General features: G+C 35.8%; 1 protein-coding gene across 3 annotated transcripts in view; it reads left to right on the forward strand.

Annotated features, from left to right (window-relative positions):
* Nucleotides 1-14,157, forward strand: part of PDE4B (phosphodiesterase 4B) — a 273,652-nt gene that overhangs the window by 201,276 nt on the left and 58,219 nt on the right. For all 3 annotated transcript variants that reach the window (XM_034433271.3, XM_087891079.1, XM_034433274.3), the window contains 2 exons: nt 11,055-11,249; nt 13,627-13,663. In XM_034433271.3, the coding sequence (XP_034289162.1) occupies nt 11,055-11,249; nt 13,627-13,663 (232 nt within the window). The remainder of the gene's footprint in view (nt 1-11,054; nt 11,250-13,626; nt 13,664-14,157) is intronic.

Raw genomic sequence — 14,157 nt, forward strand, 5'->3', positions numbered from 1 at the left:
AATCCGAATTAAGGACTTTAGAAGCCAGCTCACAAAACTTCAGCACTAACTCCTGGCAACTGAGGAGGAGGATTGATCAGCTGGACTGCAGTCAGACTCTCTTTTCTGACTCAGAAGGCAGATGAGGTATCTACTCCCTCCTTATCTGAGAATGAATTCATTTCCCCCTTAAATGAAGTCCAAAGCTCTTCAACATCTTCCAGGTCCTCACCAAGGACCCTTTTGTCCTGGCTTCTGGCAGAGAGGCTCAACCAACTGATTTATTCATCTCTGGGATTAGCTTTACATAAACAAAATTTCAGTTCTTTCACCCAGCCAGATACCTCAGTTCCATAAAGGTAAAGGTAAAAGTTCCCCTAGCACATATGTGCTAGTCATTTCCGACTCTAGGGGGCGGTGCTCATCTCCGTTTCAAAGCCGAAGAGCCAGCACTGTCCGAAGATGTCTCCGTAATCAAGTGGCCGGCATGACTAAATGCCAAAGGCGCACGGAACGCTGTTACCTTCCCACGAAAGGTGGTCCCTATTTTTCTACTTGCATTTTTTATGGGCTTTTGAACTGCTAGGTTGCCAGAAGCTGGGACAAGTAACTGAAGCTCACCCCGTTACGTGGCCCTTGGGATTCGAGCCACTGAACTGCCGACCTTTCGATTGACAAGCTCAGCGTCTTAGTCACTGACCCCTAAATTTGAAGGACTTTGTCCTTGGCTAGATTCAATGCCCACCCAACAGCAGATATTGAAGGAAGATTCTGGAACATCCCTTTTGAGTGGAGATTTGTGTTCATGCAGTGAAGAATATTGCTCCCTCTATGCTGATGCATACCGGAAGTTAGTATTTCTACTCATGATAAAACATCGGGGCCACACAGATTCTTTCTAATTTAAATTGCTACTATTAGTCTATCTCAGTGGTCTGCAACCCCTGGGGAACTGCAACGTCATCACAGGGGGTCACGGAGGCTTAAAGAAATGATAGGATTTAAATCTTGAGTTAAGTCTGGACAGATGCTGTAATTTCTGTTTAAACATCTCCTAAATATTTTCTGTTTGGAAACATTTCAAATGTAGCATTAGTTTCTACTTTTTATCAATCATCTATTTGTTTGTTTGTTTGTTTGTTTGTTTGTTTGTTTGTTTATTTATTTATTTATTTATTTAATTATTTAATTATTTATTTATTGGTTCGATTTATATGCCGCCCTTTTCCAGAGACTCAGGGCGGCTTACAATGCATTAAGCAATAGCCTTCATACTTTTATATTTACCTGCTTAGTAGGGCTTTCGCGCCCCCCCCCCCAGCAGTGTTCTTTTTTTTTTTTTTATACAAAGTCACAAACCGGGTCCTCATTTTACCTACCTCGAAAGGATGGAAGGCTGAGTCAACCTTGAGCCTGGTAAGATTTGAACTTGCAGTAATTGCAAGCAGCTGGTGTTACTTAACAGTGCTTTAGTCTGCTGCGCCACCTATCTCCTTATTCTCAGCTGAAACCTATTTTCCATTAATTTCATTAGCTGTCAATGTCATTTTAACAATATAGATAATCATTATAAGTTGCATCACTACATACATTTTCTCTAGACATAATAATAATTTGTCCATTGCATTCAATATTATGATGGTTATATATATTTCAAATTGGTAATTCTTCTATTCTATTATTCTAGACAATCATTTAATTTCCTTACATAAATTGTATTATACTTTATATGTTAATTTTTGTACCCTAAATTCTTAAACCTCAACTTACAATTTTGCATGTATTGTTATATGTGTCAGCTTTGGAAGCCATATTAGCACCAGAAGCGTCCACGCTGCCAATTCCATGCGCCTGGGAAAGTAGGAGGAGGGATTTAGGAGAGTGGATATAGTTAGACATAATAGCATTCTTCCCTTCGGTCAAGGTCATGGTGTCTATGCATCTAGAGGAGGAGTGGTTGCAGGGATGGCTCAAGTTGGGACGGATGATGATTGGGACATGTGACAGACTGATGGGTGAAGGGGCTGGATTTGGGGTTTTAATTTACTGAGGGGAAACCCGGAGCCCTCAGATTCATGTTTTCCCAGATGTGCCAGTATACCTACTCTAATAAAATGGAACTTTGAGAAATGCCTGCCTTGGAGTTTTTACTTGGATTTGGGGACTTTCTGGAATGCTGACAATATGGCTTTATAGCATTTTTTTACCCTAATCAAAATAAAATGACTAAGATAAACATTTTTCTGTGTAACTTCATTTGCTCATATTTACTCAGTCATAAAATTTCTATTATCCGTTCTCTTAAACTCTGTTAATCATTTATTGTAGATAGTCTGTGAGAAAATTATACAGCTTTTAAAAAATGTATTTTAAAGTTCACAATTGTGGATCTTCCTGCCACATCATTTAATAAAGATCCCACACATAATGCAGTGTGAAGCAATATTGATTCAGTTATAAAAATCCTATTAATAGCAATATTTCTAACATATTCTTAAGCAATAAAATCAATAAAATGCTTATAAGTGAACAATAATAACTCACAAATAAGCAACAAACAAAATGGAATGTTGCTATAGTCAATAAAACTTAAGTGGCTGGATAGACCTATCATGTTTCAACTTTTCTTTTGTTTGTTTTTAGTTACTGTAAACCTCTGAAAATCTAATTGAGTGGAGTGGGTATAGTTGAGATAGATGAATGAATGAATGAATGTCTGGGCTATAGAACTCCAAAATTAAAGTTTTCTCTACTTCTTTGTTGCTTATTTTTAGTTGTCCAAACTTTTGCATCCCAGACATAGTAGACCTATGCTAATAATTAGGTCTTAACTTGGCAATGAAATAAAACCGGGCAACTGCTGTTAAGAACATATTCCAAAATAAACTTGCTCAAAGAAAAGTAGTAGCTCAGTTTCCCTCACTTCGCTGTGCCACTAATTCCAAATCAATTTATTTATTTATTGTATTTATTTGATTTGATTTGATTTCTATACCGCCCTACTCCCGAAGGACTCAGGGCGGTGCACAGCCAAACAATAAAACACATACATACAAAATTTAAAAGTAGAATTAAAATCAAATTAAATAATTTTGGCCCAGACAAATTTAAAACCCCAAACTATTTAAAACCAATTTTAAAATTGAATATATAAAATACTAAAAGATATTTAAAAATTAAAAATCTTTTATAAAAGAGGGAGAAAATTAGGCCAGGCCCGCCTGGTGAAATAATAAGGTCTTTAAAGCACGGCGGAAGGTGCGCAGATCCGGGATCCTCCTCTCTATGGGAGCGTACCGGCCGGTGGGAGGCTATTGGTGGTAGTAGGCGGTCCCGCAAGTACCCAGGTCCTAAGCCATGGAGCGCTTTAAAGGTGGTAACCAAAACCTTGAAGCGCATCCGGAAGATCACTGGGAGCCAGTGCAGCTCGCGCAGGAGGGGTGTTACATGGGAACGCCATGTCGCTCCCATTACCACCCGCGCGGCCGCACTCTGCGCCAGTTGGAGCCTCCGGGTGCTCCTCAAGGGGAGCCCCATGTAGAGAGCGTTGCAATAGTCCAGGCAGGAGGTGACAAGGGCATGAGTGACCGTGCGTAACGAGTCCTGATCCAGAAAGGGTCTACAGACTTTTTCCTCTAAAGGGCCTGCTCAGGGATTATCTTTCTAAGCAAGGAGCTATATGCATATTTTGTAATTGTTTATTCACTCATATACTGCCCACTTCCAAGGACTCAGAAAAGTTTACAAACAAATAAAATACAGTTTAAAAATAAAATAGAATAGAATTGGCCAAGTATGATTGGACACACAAGGAATTTGTCTTTGGTGCATATGCTCTCAGTGTACATAAAAAGAAAAGATACATTCGTCAAGAATCATAAAGTACAACACTTAATGATAGTCATAGGGTACAAATAAGCAATCGAATCATACTAGGAAACAATCAATATAAATTGTAAGGATACAAGCAACAAGTTACAGTCATACAGTCATAAGTGGGAGGAGATGGGTGATAGGAATGATGAGAAGATTAATAGTAATAGTAATGCAGACTTAGTGAATAGTTTGACAGTGTTGAGGGAATTATTTGTTTAGCAGAGTGATGGCGTTCGGGGAAAAAACTATTCTTGTGTCTAGTTGTTCTAGTGTGCAGTGCTCTATAGCGTCGTTTTGAGAGTAGGAGTTGAAACAGTTTATGTCCAGGATGCGAGGGGTCTGTAAATATTTTTTACAGACCCCTCTTTTTGACTCATATAGTATACAGGTCCTCAATGGAAGACAGGTTGATCGTAATCGTTTTTTCTGCAATTCTAATTATCCTCTGAAGTCTGTGTCTTTCTTGTTGGGTTGCAGAACCAAACCAGACAGTTATAGAGGTGCAGATGACAGACTCAATAATTCCTCTGTAGAACTGAATCAGCAGCTCCTTGGGCAGTTTGAGCTTTCTCAGTTGGCGCAGAAAGAACATTCTTTGTTGTGCTTTTTTGATGATGTTTTTGATGCTAGGTGTCCATTTTAGGTCTTGAGATATGATAGAACCTAGAAATATGAAGGTCTCTATTGTTGATACTGTGTTGTCTAGTATTGTATAAATACTACATAAAGCAATAAGCTTACAAAAACAAAACAAAACAATAAGTTAACAATAGTTTTACAAGTCATCCATATCAAAATTCAATGGAAGAATGTAGTTTTCAAAAACCTTAAAAAATAACCAGAATGGGGTCTATAATATGGGCCTTCCACTCAGAAAGGAAGGCCCATATTATACAGAGACCTAAGACAAGTCTGTATGTCCCTACTTTTCTTTCCTCCTGAAGAGTGAGAATTTTAAGTAGCTCCTCAGGGGATGAATGCATGAACATTGAGCTAAATTTGGGTAGGAAAGGAGATTAGTTAAGTCTCATGGTGCCAAGACAAGTAAGACTTCAATAAGTGATATCCTTCATTTTGAACTGGACCTGGAAATCATTAGCAGTTAATGCAGCAACCAAAAAACAGGCGTAACACAACTAAATCCAAACCTCCCTATTAGTAGCCAAGCCAATTGGAACAATTGCAGTTTTCAAGTTGTTTTCAAGGGCACATTACAAGTGTAGCACATTATTAGTGTAAGGTGATCATGATGTGAATTGCATGTGATGTATCACGACTTTCCCTCCCTTCGTTAACCGGGCATGGGCGTGGCCAGTACATGACACATCCGGCCTGTGGGCTGCGAATTTGACACCCCTGATCTAGGCCCTCATAGGCTCCAGATATTGAACCAGAAAATCTTCAGTCCAGGCTAGAATGATATATAATTGAGCATCATCATCATGATACATTCTTTTTTTTTTTCTGAACACTTATACATATCCCTTTTATTTTGCACCTATCAGGTTGAATCTCTTTTTTTTTTCCCCTGATATTCTTTCTCTGAAGATAAATGTAAATTACTAGGTTTATAAAATAACTTTATTTTCTTTCATAATAAAGAAAAAGTAGTATTTTTATTAGAAAAATGATCACAAATATCTAGCCAGGCATCAGAAGAACTTGATGACTAACTTAAAAGATGGAAATTTTTATCTGAATGATAATGGAAATTATCGCTTGGAAAACATGGCTGAGTTCATTCTAACTGGAATGACTCTAATGAAAGCTTGGTCAATAATTACTTGCTGTTTCAAGTGAAGAAAGAACTGTAACAATAGCTGAGGTTGGCCATAAAAATACATTATTCAATTTGTTATCAGTCATTTCAATACATTCTTTCTGAGACTTGAAAGAGGAAAATAATTCCAAACAAATGCATTGGGATTAATGAGATGTACAATATGGCTGTATGTTTATGCTCAAAACAAAAAGGAAAGCAATTTATTTTGCACTAATCAAATTATTTGCCATACAAATTAATCTCTTCCAAAATAAATGTTTGTGGAAGCTTCAAAGACTCTTTTTAGGAACTCTGAAGTTCTTTCAAAATCAGCTATAACAAAATCATAACAAAAATTGTCAGGAGTTTTGTACTCATACTGTGTGGTCATATATAAAGATAAATTTTCCCACACCCTCTGCAAATAATATTACTACAGAATTGGCTGCAATGAGAGCAGTGTAACAGAAAAGCTAAGTGGGTTGATGTAGCATATGAATCATGTATGTATGTATGTATGTATGATATAGAAACTTCAGTTTTAAATAAACATACTTCTACTTATAGAAAAAGCTGAAGCTGGATATATCATAAGCTTTATTAGAAAATCATGGATATAAACCCTTATACTCAAGAGGATTACTAAAATTCTGAGGAGAAAGCTAGATAATGAATAATTTTTCACACTTTCTACTGCCTTAAAGATTACAGTCAAACCCAGTTTCTACCCTATGTCTCAAGAAATGTTATGGAGATAGTTTTGGAAAAACTTCATTCTCTAACACAATGTTTCTCAACCTTGGAAGCTTGAAGCGCTGCTGGCTGGGGGATTCTGGGAGTTGAAGTCCACCCATCTTCAAGCTACCAAGGTTGAGAAATTCTGCTCTAACATCTCTTGGGAGATGAAGTGGAAGCTAAGTGCAAAGTTCTTCAACTGTGAAAACATTCTCTGTTTGGCTCATATTAGAATTTAGATCTCGTCCACCCATTCTCTGGGCAAAGTAGATTCAGATTTCTCAAGTCAGGAATGAATTTTGTGAAGATTGACATGAAATACAGTTGAGGTTCTTAAAACTTTATAATTATAGTAATTAAATATGAATAATAGTTAGAATTAATCATCTGCAAGCATTATCATATAGTTGAAATCTTGTAACTTAATGTGATGTTGAATGAAGAGTAATGGCCAGCAAAGAACAACTAAATTTGAAACTGGCAAAACCAGCTATGTAAAGAAGCATCATTGAGAACAGAATAAATAAATAAGTAAACAAACACACCTTCTCGGACCTTATTATATAAGCAGTAAAAAGATAGATGTTATTAAGAAGTCAAGCATTAGCAATTTCAGTTCAGTTCAGAGTCATTGTTATTATTTAAATTTCTAGTTTCAATCTGATTTTGATATGGAATAAATTATAGTCCTGGGTGTAGGGAGGAAGGGAGACAAATAACTCTCTGTGTCTGACACAGATTATATAATTCATGACCTTTGTGAGTTGACTTCATGGTACATGTGGAATCATTGTGGAGTATTGTGATTTTAACAAGAAAAAAAAATAGAATTCTTATCTCTTGAGTGTAAGGATTTATTATATTACTTCAGAACATCTGTTTTAGATAGTGTGTTTTGAATGTATGAATGCATGAAGTATAATAGCTGTTTTTCCTGCCTTGATAAATCTGCTGAATTCTTAAATTGTTCAGATTACCAGAATTTAGCTACTCATCGCCATGTTGAATAATCAATGACAAATGTAGTGCTCACAACAAACTCATTGGAATGAGTTCCAAGTAATCAACCGTACTCCAGATGAACTGTAATTCCAAACATCCCCAGCTGCACAGATGCTGGGAATCATAACTCAGCACCATCTGGAATGTGACAGCTTCTGTACTGTATCTCTGTTCTAAGTGAGTGCTGAGCTGAGTTAATAACATTGTTAGTGTATGTCAGCCTTCCTATACTGGTACCCTCCAGGTGTTTTGTTACTTCAGTATCCAGAAGTTTTCAGAATGGCAAACTTTTAAAACATGATTTAGTGGCTATTTTGTTCTTCTTCTGTATTTTTAGAGGTATTAGAAAAGTTTCTTTTTCTCAGTGGTTTATGGACATCTAATGCTTTTCCATCAATGTAGAGCATGGGTGTCAAACTTGCCACATCACATTGCCGTCACATGACATATCGCGACATTTTTCCCTTCGTGGAGCTGGGGTGGGCGTGGCCTATGCGTGATGCATCTGGCCCACAGGCCACCAGTTTGACACCCCTGATGTAGAGTCAATAAGCCATAAATGAAATCTGGCTTCATCATGATGGATATGTTTAATGTCAAAAATTGCAGATTTGCACAGTATTGACTAAATCATGGACGCTGAAAAACGTTATTGTTCAGTGAACGTTATATATTCTGTGCATATAAGCTCTTAAATTTTCATTTCAGGATCTGAAAACACCATAGGTGATTTATAAAAGATTTGTTAATATGATAGAAATCTAAGATAATGTTGAGGACAGAATGATGGATTTAATCTAAAGACATGCAATCTGATTTCTGCTAACTTTTTATATATTTATAATGATATAGGGCCAGATGAATATAATTAGATTGCAAGATGGGTGTCATCAAGTCAGCTCTTGGGAGCTGCCCAGAAAAAAACTGCACCTCATCTTGTTCTTTTCTCTTGCAAATTTCCAAGGGCATTCTAGTAACCTTTTTGATCCAGTCCATCCACCTTGTCCATTTTCTTCTACTTTCATCCTAGAGTGATCAATTTTTCTAATCCATTGTCTGGTCACACTACATGTTCAAGATATGTAATTTTTTGGTTTGTTCATTGTGCCAAGGCAGCAAGTCAGACTTCATTTGGATGAGAATTGATTGATTGGTTCTTCTTACAGTTTATAGTCCTGTCCAAATCTATAATTCAGAGGCATCTATTTTCTTTGTCTTTCAGGTTCAGGGCCTTTCACAAGCACACATTAATATTTAAAGGACCAAATTATCCTTTTACAAATTATATTTTAATGTATCTATGGCCAACTTTTCTATAGAAAATTTAACTCAGGAGGGGTGGAATTAAAGATGAGAAATTAGAGAAGAGGAGGATAACTATGCAAAATGCTGTTTGATGAAATTCCAAAGATAAATATTCAATCCAGCTAGAAAGCTGCGAGAGAGCCATCTCGAATGGGAAAAATGGTTGGGAGAGAAAGGACAATGTACTGTTCCTCCATAGGCTGCTAAAGTGAATTTCCTTCCATAATTTGTTTAATTCATCCTTCATTTTAAATGTAACAGCTCCTGGTATTTTCATGAATACACATGAAGCAAGTATAGTATAACAAGAATCTATGACCAATGGAAAAACTATTACGTAGGAATGTGAAGATTATGGATGATGGCCTCCAGATGAAGCACTTGTGGATGTGTATTGCTAATTGAGTTGAGGCTGGCTTACTTTGATTAACAGATACAACCTGCTGACTGAGCTTTTTTGCCTACACAGAAGCAGTATTACTGAGTGAAGTGAAGCAGCTGCTCCACTGCATTGCATAGAAACGGGAGTACCTATTTGCTTTTTGGAATAGTTTCAAAGAAATGCTACACTTGAATCAACAAAGTAGGAATTCCTTCAAAGATCTGGAAGGCCCTACTGATTTGCATTGTATTTGACTCAGAGCAGGAAGGATATGAGTATGAGGGGCACATACTTAGGTAATGTTCTGCATTCTAAATCTAAACTGCAGGGAGTATTTCATTCCCTAGGTGAGAACTGATGTAACTACTTCATAAATAAAATCCTTCCTATTAAAAAAAATAAGTTGGAAAGAGGATTCTAGATTCATTTTTTCCCCCAAAATTCCCTAATCTATCATCACATACAATTTGTAAGAGAAGATAATAAATATTACATATTGTTCAGTTGGGCAATTTATCTGTAGAAATATTTATTTTAAAATTGTTAGACTTAACAATGAATGGAAGAAAGCTGCTGAGCCATATGTTTGCTATTGCAATTATAAAAGTTGCCGGAGGTTATTCTTGGTGATAAAATCTATGAAATATAAAACCTGAATTACTTACTTATTGATAATTTTTCAGACTTGCAAAATTGATGTCAGCCTTGCAAGGCAGTCCAGACAAGAAGCACATCTAGAGTATTAGTCTATCTGTACTGTAAAATTAACGGAACGTAAATCTCTTCCCTCCCTCCCACTTTTAGTCCAAGAAACTAGAGATGGTTCCTTCTGAGACTTTTGCCATCCCCCCCCCATTTCTTTTGCATGCTCAGTTGATTTTTGTCCAATCTGCAGCTCTTCCCCCTGTCTCCAAAAGTCATTTCCGCAAACCATTAGAGTAAGATGGAGAAAAACTGAAAAGAGTACAGTTCCTTAACTACAATACTTTTTGTACAACCCCTTTGTTCTTACAGATTCAGTTCTTTCAATAGCTTCGTCTTCATTATAAGATTCTTGAGGAAAATAAATAAAGTTTTCTGTATACCTGTTAGTTTTAACATGGTTTATATTCTGCTATGACCTACATGATGAAAGGTTTTGACTGTTGTCAGTGAAGCAAAAATAAAACTCCTTTTATTCTCTTCCTTTTTTGTTATCCACTTTATATTAGCTACCTGATTTCATTACTCTTTGTCTTTTCAGAAATTTCCCTGTTCCTCTGGCTTGCCTTTCTATATGTATGGATCAGTCTTTGTAAAATGTTAAACAAATATTTTCTAGTTTAAGAAATTAATGGGTTTTTTCCTATTTGCACCACTTTTTTCAGTATAAGTCCATATTCTGATTTTTTTCCAATTTCTAGCCATATAGTCTTGTTCCATATTTCTAGACAAAGAACTGGTAGCATTTTATGAGATTGTTTGTAAATATCCTATCAATAGTTCAGTAACTTTAAATTACTTGAAAACAGGGTTCTTGCAACTAAGTGCCAAAAATAGACATGCGTTTATTTTTTTAACAACTGTTTTAAGAAATAAATTTTCACATCCATAGTTTTCTTTGTACTGTAGATCTCTATAACACGATTTGATATCTTGTTTCTTTTTTCCCACACTGTAATCAATACTTTTAAGAAATACTCAAAGCTGACTTTAATTTCACAGATAGATGCCTATATTTCTCAGTATCTCTTAGGATAGAAGGATCCTTGGAAAATGAATTCTGGGAATCACTAAAGATTCAAGCTGCAGGGAAACAAAAACTAAACAATAGCAAAGTTAGAAATGCCTTCAAGAATATAAAGGCAGTCAGCTTTCAAAAAACATTATTCTGATTAGGTGTTTACCCACTGTTTTCCAGTTGTGATAAGATGTATGAGATTGTAATTTTTAGCTTTGAAAATGTAAAATGAAGTCATAATTAAGATGATAAATATGTAATGTCAGTCATATTCATGAATTTCTTGTTCACAGCTTTGATGTCGAAAATGGCCCTTCACCTGGTCGTAGCCCACTTGATCCTCAGGCTGGCTCTTCTTCAGGGCTTGTGCTTCACACCACATTTCCAGGGCATAGCCAGCGTAGAGAGTCATTTCTTTATCGATCGGACAGTGACTATGACCTGTCACCAAAGACCATGTCACGGAATTCTTCTGTTCCAAGTGAACAGTAAGTAGATCTATTATATTCTAGAATTTCTACTGAGCAGACTGGAATTCTAATTTCAACAGATCTGAAGGCAACAAATTGGAAAATGTTGATCTAGAATAATCCTGGGGCAACTTCTTAAAGGAAGAATTTTCTCAGAAAAGTGAAACCAGTTTGCAAGCTGCTAATATCAGAAAAGTATGTGTATCTAATCATCATGTGGGTAGTTGTTGCTATCAGCTCCATGAATATCATCATCAGGCAAACAGCAATAACCTCTTTCTAATACAAAAATTCAGTACCTCCATATCATCAGGTCTGAAGCGTAACAACAGAGAGAACAGAATATGCCGACTTGAAAAAGAAAAGAAAGATGTTTGTATATTCTGTGGAATCCAAGGGAACATTCTCCTTCTACTTGCCAAAACCACAACCCAATAAAGAATGAGTTTTTAGTGATCATCAGGACTTGGGAGAACAAGGAGTGGAATGACTGGGAAGCTGGAATTCTGGACAACTTAGAAACTAAGAATATAGAACATTATTCTGTTACACTCCAACTTCTGGAACAACAGTGGTAATGGTGGGCTTGAATAATCACAGTTTACATGAGGAACACCTGTTTATTTTTATTTCTTGCATACTTATTATCTAATTTTCCATATTGAAAATCCAGACAAATTGTCTGTATTTAAATAGATTAAAAGCCGGGTATGTCAACAAAAGCCAGGAAATCCAAAACTGGCCTTTTTTTCATAATGTTATGCCCTTTTTCCGACTGAGAGTTAGTATATAAACCTAACTGGAATTTCCTAGTCTTTATTGCCTTATGTTACAAGAAGAAAATGATAATTTCTCATTGGATTATTTCATTTCTTTGGATATACATTCTGATTAGAGAACCATTTAAATTAGCAGCAATTATTCATGGCCAAATAAAATAGAAAATTATCAGAGTGATTTAAACAAAAAGGTTTTTAACAAGGCTGTTGTTATTCCAAAAGTTTGTGCCACGTGATTACTGGGTCTGCTCATTTTGTACTGCATTCATTGTAATTCTTAGAGCAGTATCTTCAATGCATGATTCAATTAGGTGTTTTATTTTTCAATGACTTGTTATATAGACTAATATTGGTATGAACTGAGAGGAACAACTTGTCTAAGGTCACCCAGCTGCCTTATGTGCCTATGGGGAGTTTGAACCTGGGTTTAGACTATCACTTTATTATAATAACATATTTTTTTTAAAGTAAGAAACATTTCAAGTCAGCAACATATATTAAAATGATTCACTGGACTCACTTTGTAATTAAGTAGGGCATTTAGACAGAAAATATTTCAATAATTAAACACAAACAACTCCAAAACTTCATGATTTAACTTGATAAACAGTTTATCCATGCATTTTAAATACTAGGACTCTGCATGATTAAATTTTTTTTGCAAGGGGTACTTTAAAATGCACAGAAATTGCAACCTGTCAGCCCAAAACCAAGAATGACATGTGGCAAATCTTCCAAGCTGAGTTCTTTATTGCTATAGACAAAATCTTGCCAAACTCTACTATCTGCATATATAATATAGTCTGTAAACTATTAGGAAGGGGCTGTTTCATCCACTTTGTCTCACACATAATATCTGGGCTAAGGTGAGTTGCCTCTTACTTTTGTGGAAATCACTCCTTCCTCCTGGGAATCAAGTTCCTCACTACATTCCATCATAGAATCCAGCATCTCTTTAAAGCAGCCGTGTCTTTTTCAGGCCTCATACAAGCTTGAATAAAGACATGGCTGCTTTAAGGACTCACTTGAAAGAGGCAGCTGCTATAATCAATCAGTTCATTAAAGTAGCCATGGCTTTTTCATATGGAAAGCTGAAAAAAGAAATGCCTACATAAAAGAGGCACTGAATGCCCATTCTCATACTTTCTGAGGTATCTCTTAAAATCATTTTTGTGCATAGATCTACTACTAAAATGCATAAAATGCTAAATATTTTTTTAATTTTTAAAAATAGAAAGGCATCTCTAACCTGTACACTGAAAGTCGCCATTTCTAATACATATGCTGTGGAAAATGTATATAGGATCAAATGAAGAAACTCTTTTGAATCAATTATAAAAATAAGTCAGAAAGCAAAAGGTAGAATCCTGAACAACTCCAACTCTGGAGAGAAAAAAAACTATACAGCAAAAAATTTCCCATTCTAATTTAAAATCACTATTCACAAGTTTGGTTGTATATAATCTTAATTTGTGCATTGGCCATGAAATTTACAGCCATTAAACTTAAAGTTAGTCAACGTTTTAGAACAAGATATTGTGATGATTGTTAGTTATACAGTTATTTTTCAAAATCTTCTAAAATACATGCTCCTTTTTGTTTTCATTTTTTATTAGACATGGAGATGACCTGATAGTGACACCATTTGCACAGGTATGTTCCAAATATTGTAATACAATTTCTAACACTAACAAGATTGGATTAAAACATTTGAGAACCAAACTGAAGGTGTAAATACTGTTTGTTTTTCACTTAGACATGGCCTCAGGATCCCTACACTCATCACACCTGCCCACATTGTCCTTCTCAGTTCCCCTAGGCACATTAGACCTCAAAGTCTTTAAATTCTCCACTCGTTTTCTAAAACCCTTTCTGAAAACTTATCTGATAAACTGCTACAGTTGTTTTATGCCTTTAACAGCAACTAATTCAGTTGTCAGATTATCTCATAATGTCACAAGGAAAGATCTGGTAAAAAGCATTCAAAATATTCAAAAAGACAACTTTCTTATGACCTCACAATAAAAGACCTGGACATTCCTATTTCAGTTCTGTATTTACTACAGATTAGCATTACATTTATTTTACTGTAAATCGTTGCTTCCTTAATCTTCCCAGCTATGTTATGCTAAATTTACTTCCATTTT

This window comes from Pantherophis guttatus, chromosome 3 (genome assembly GCF_059756535.1).
Source record: "Pantherophis guttatus breed Tessera chromosome 3, ASM5975653v1, whole genome shotgun sequence".
Taxonomy (NCBI): Eukaryota; Metazoa; Chordata; class Lepidosauria; order Squamata; family Colubridae; genus Pantherophis; species Pantherophis guttatus.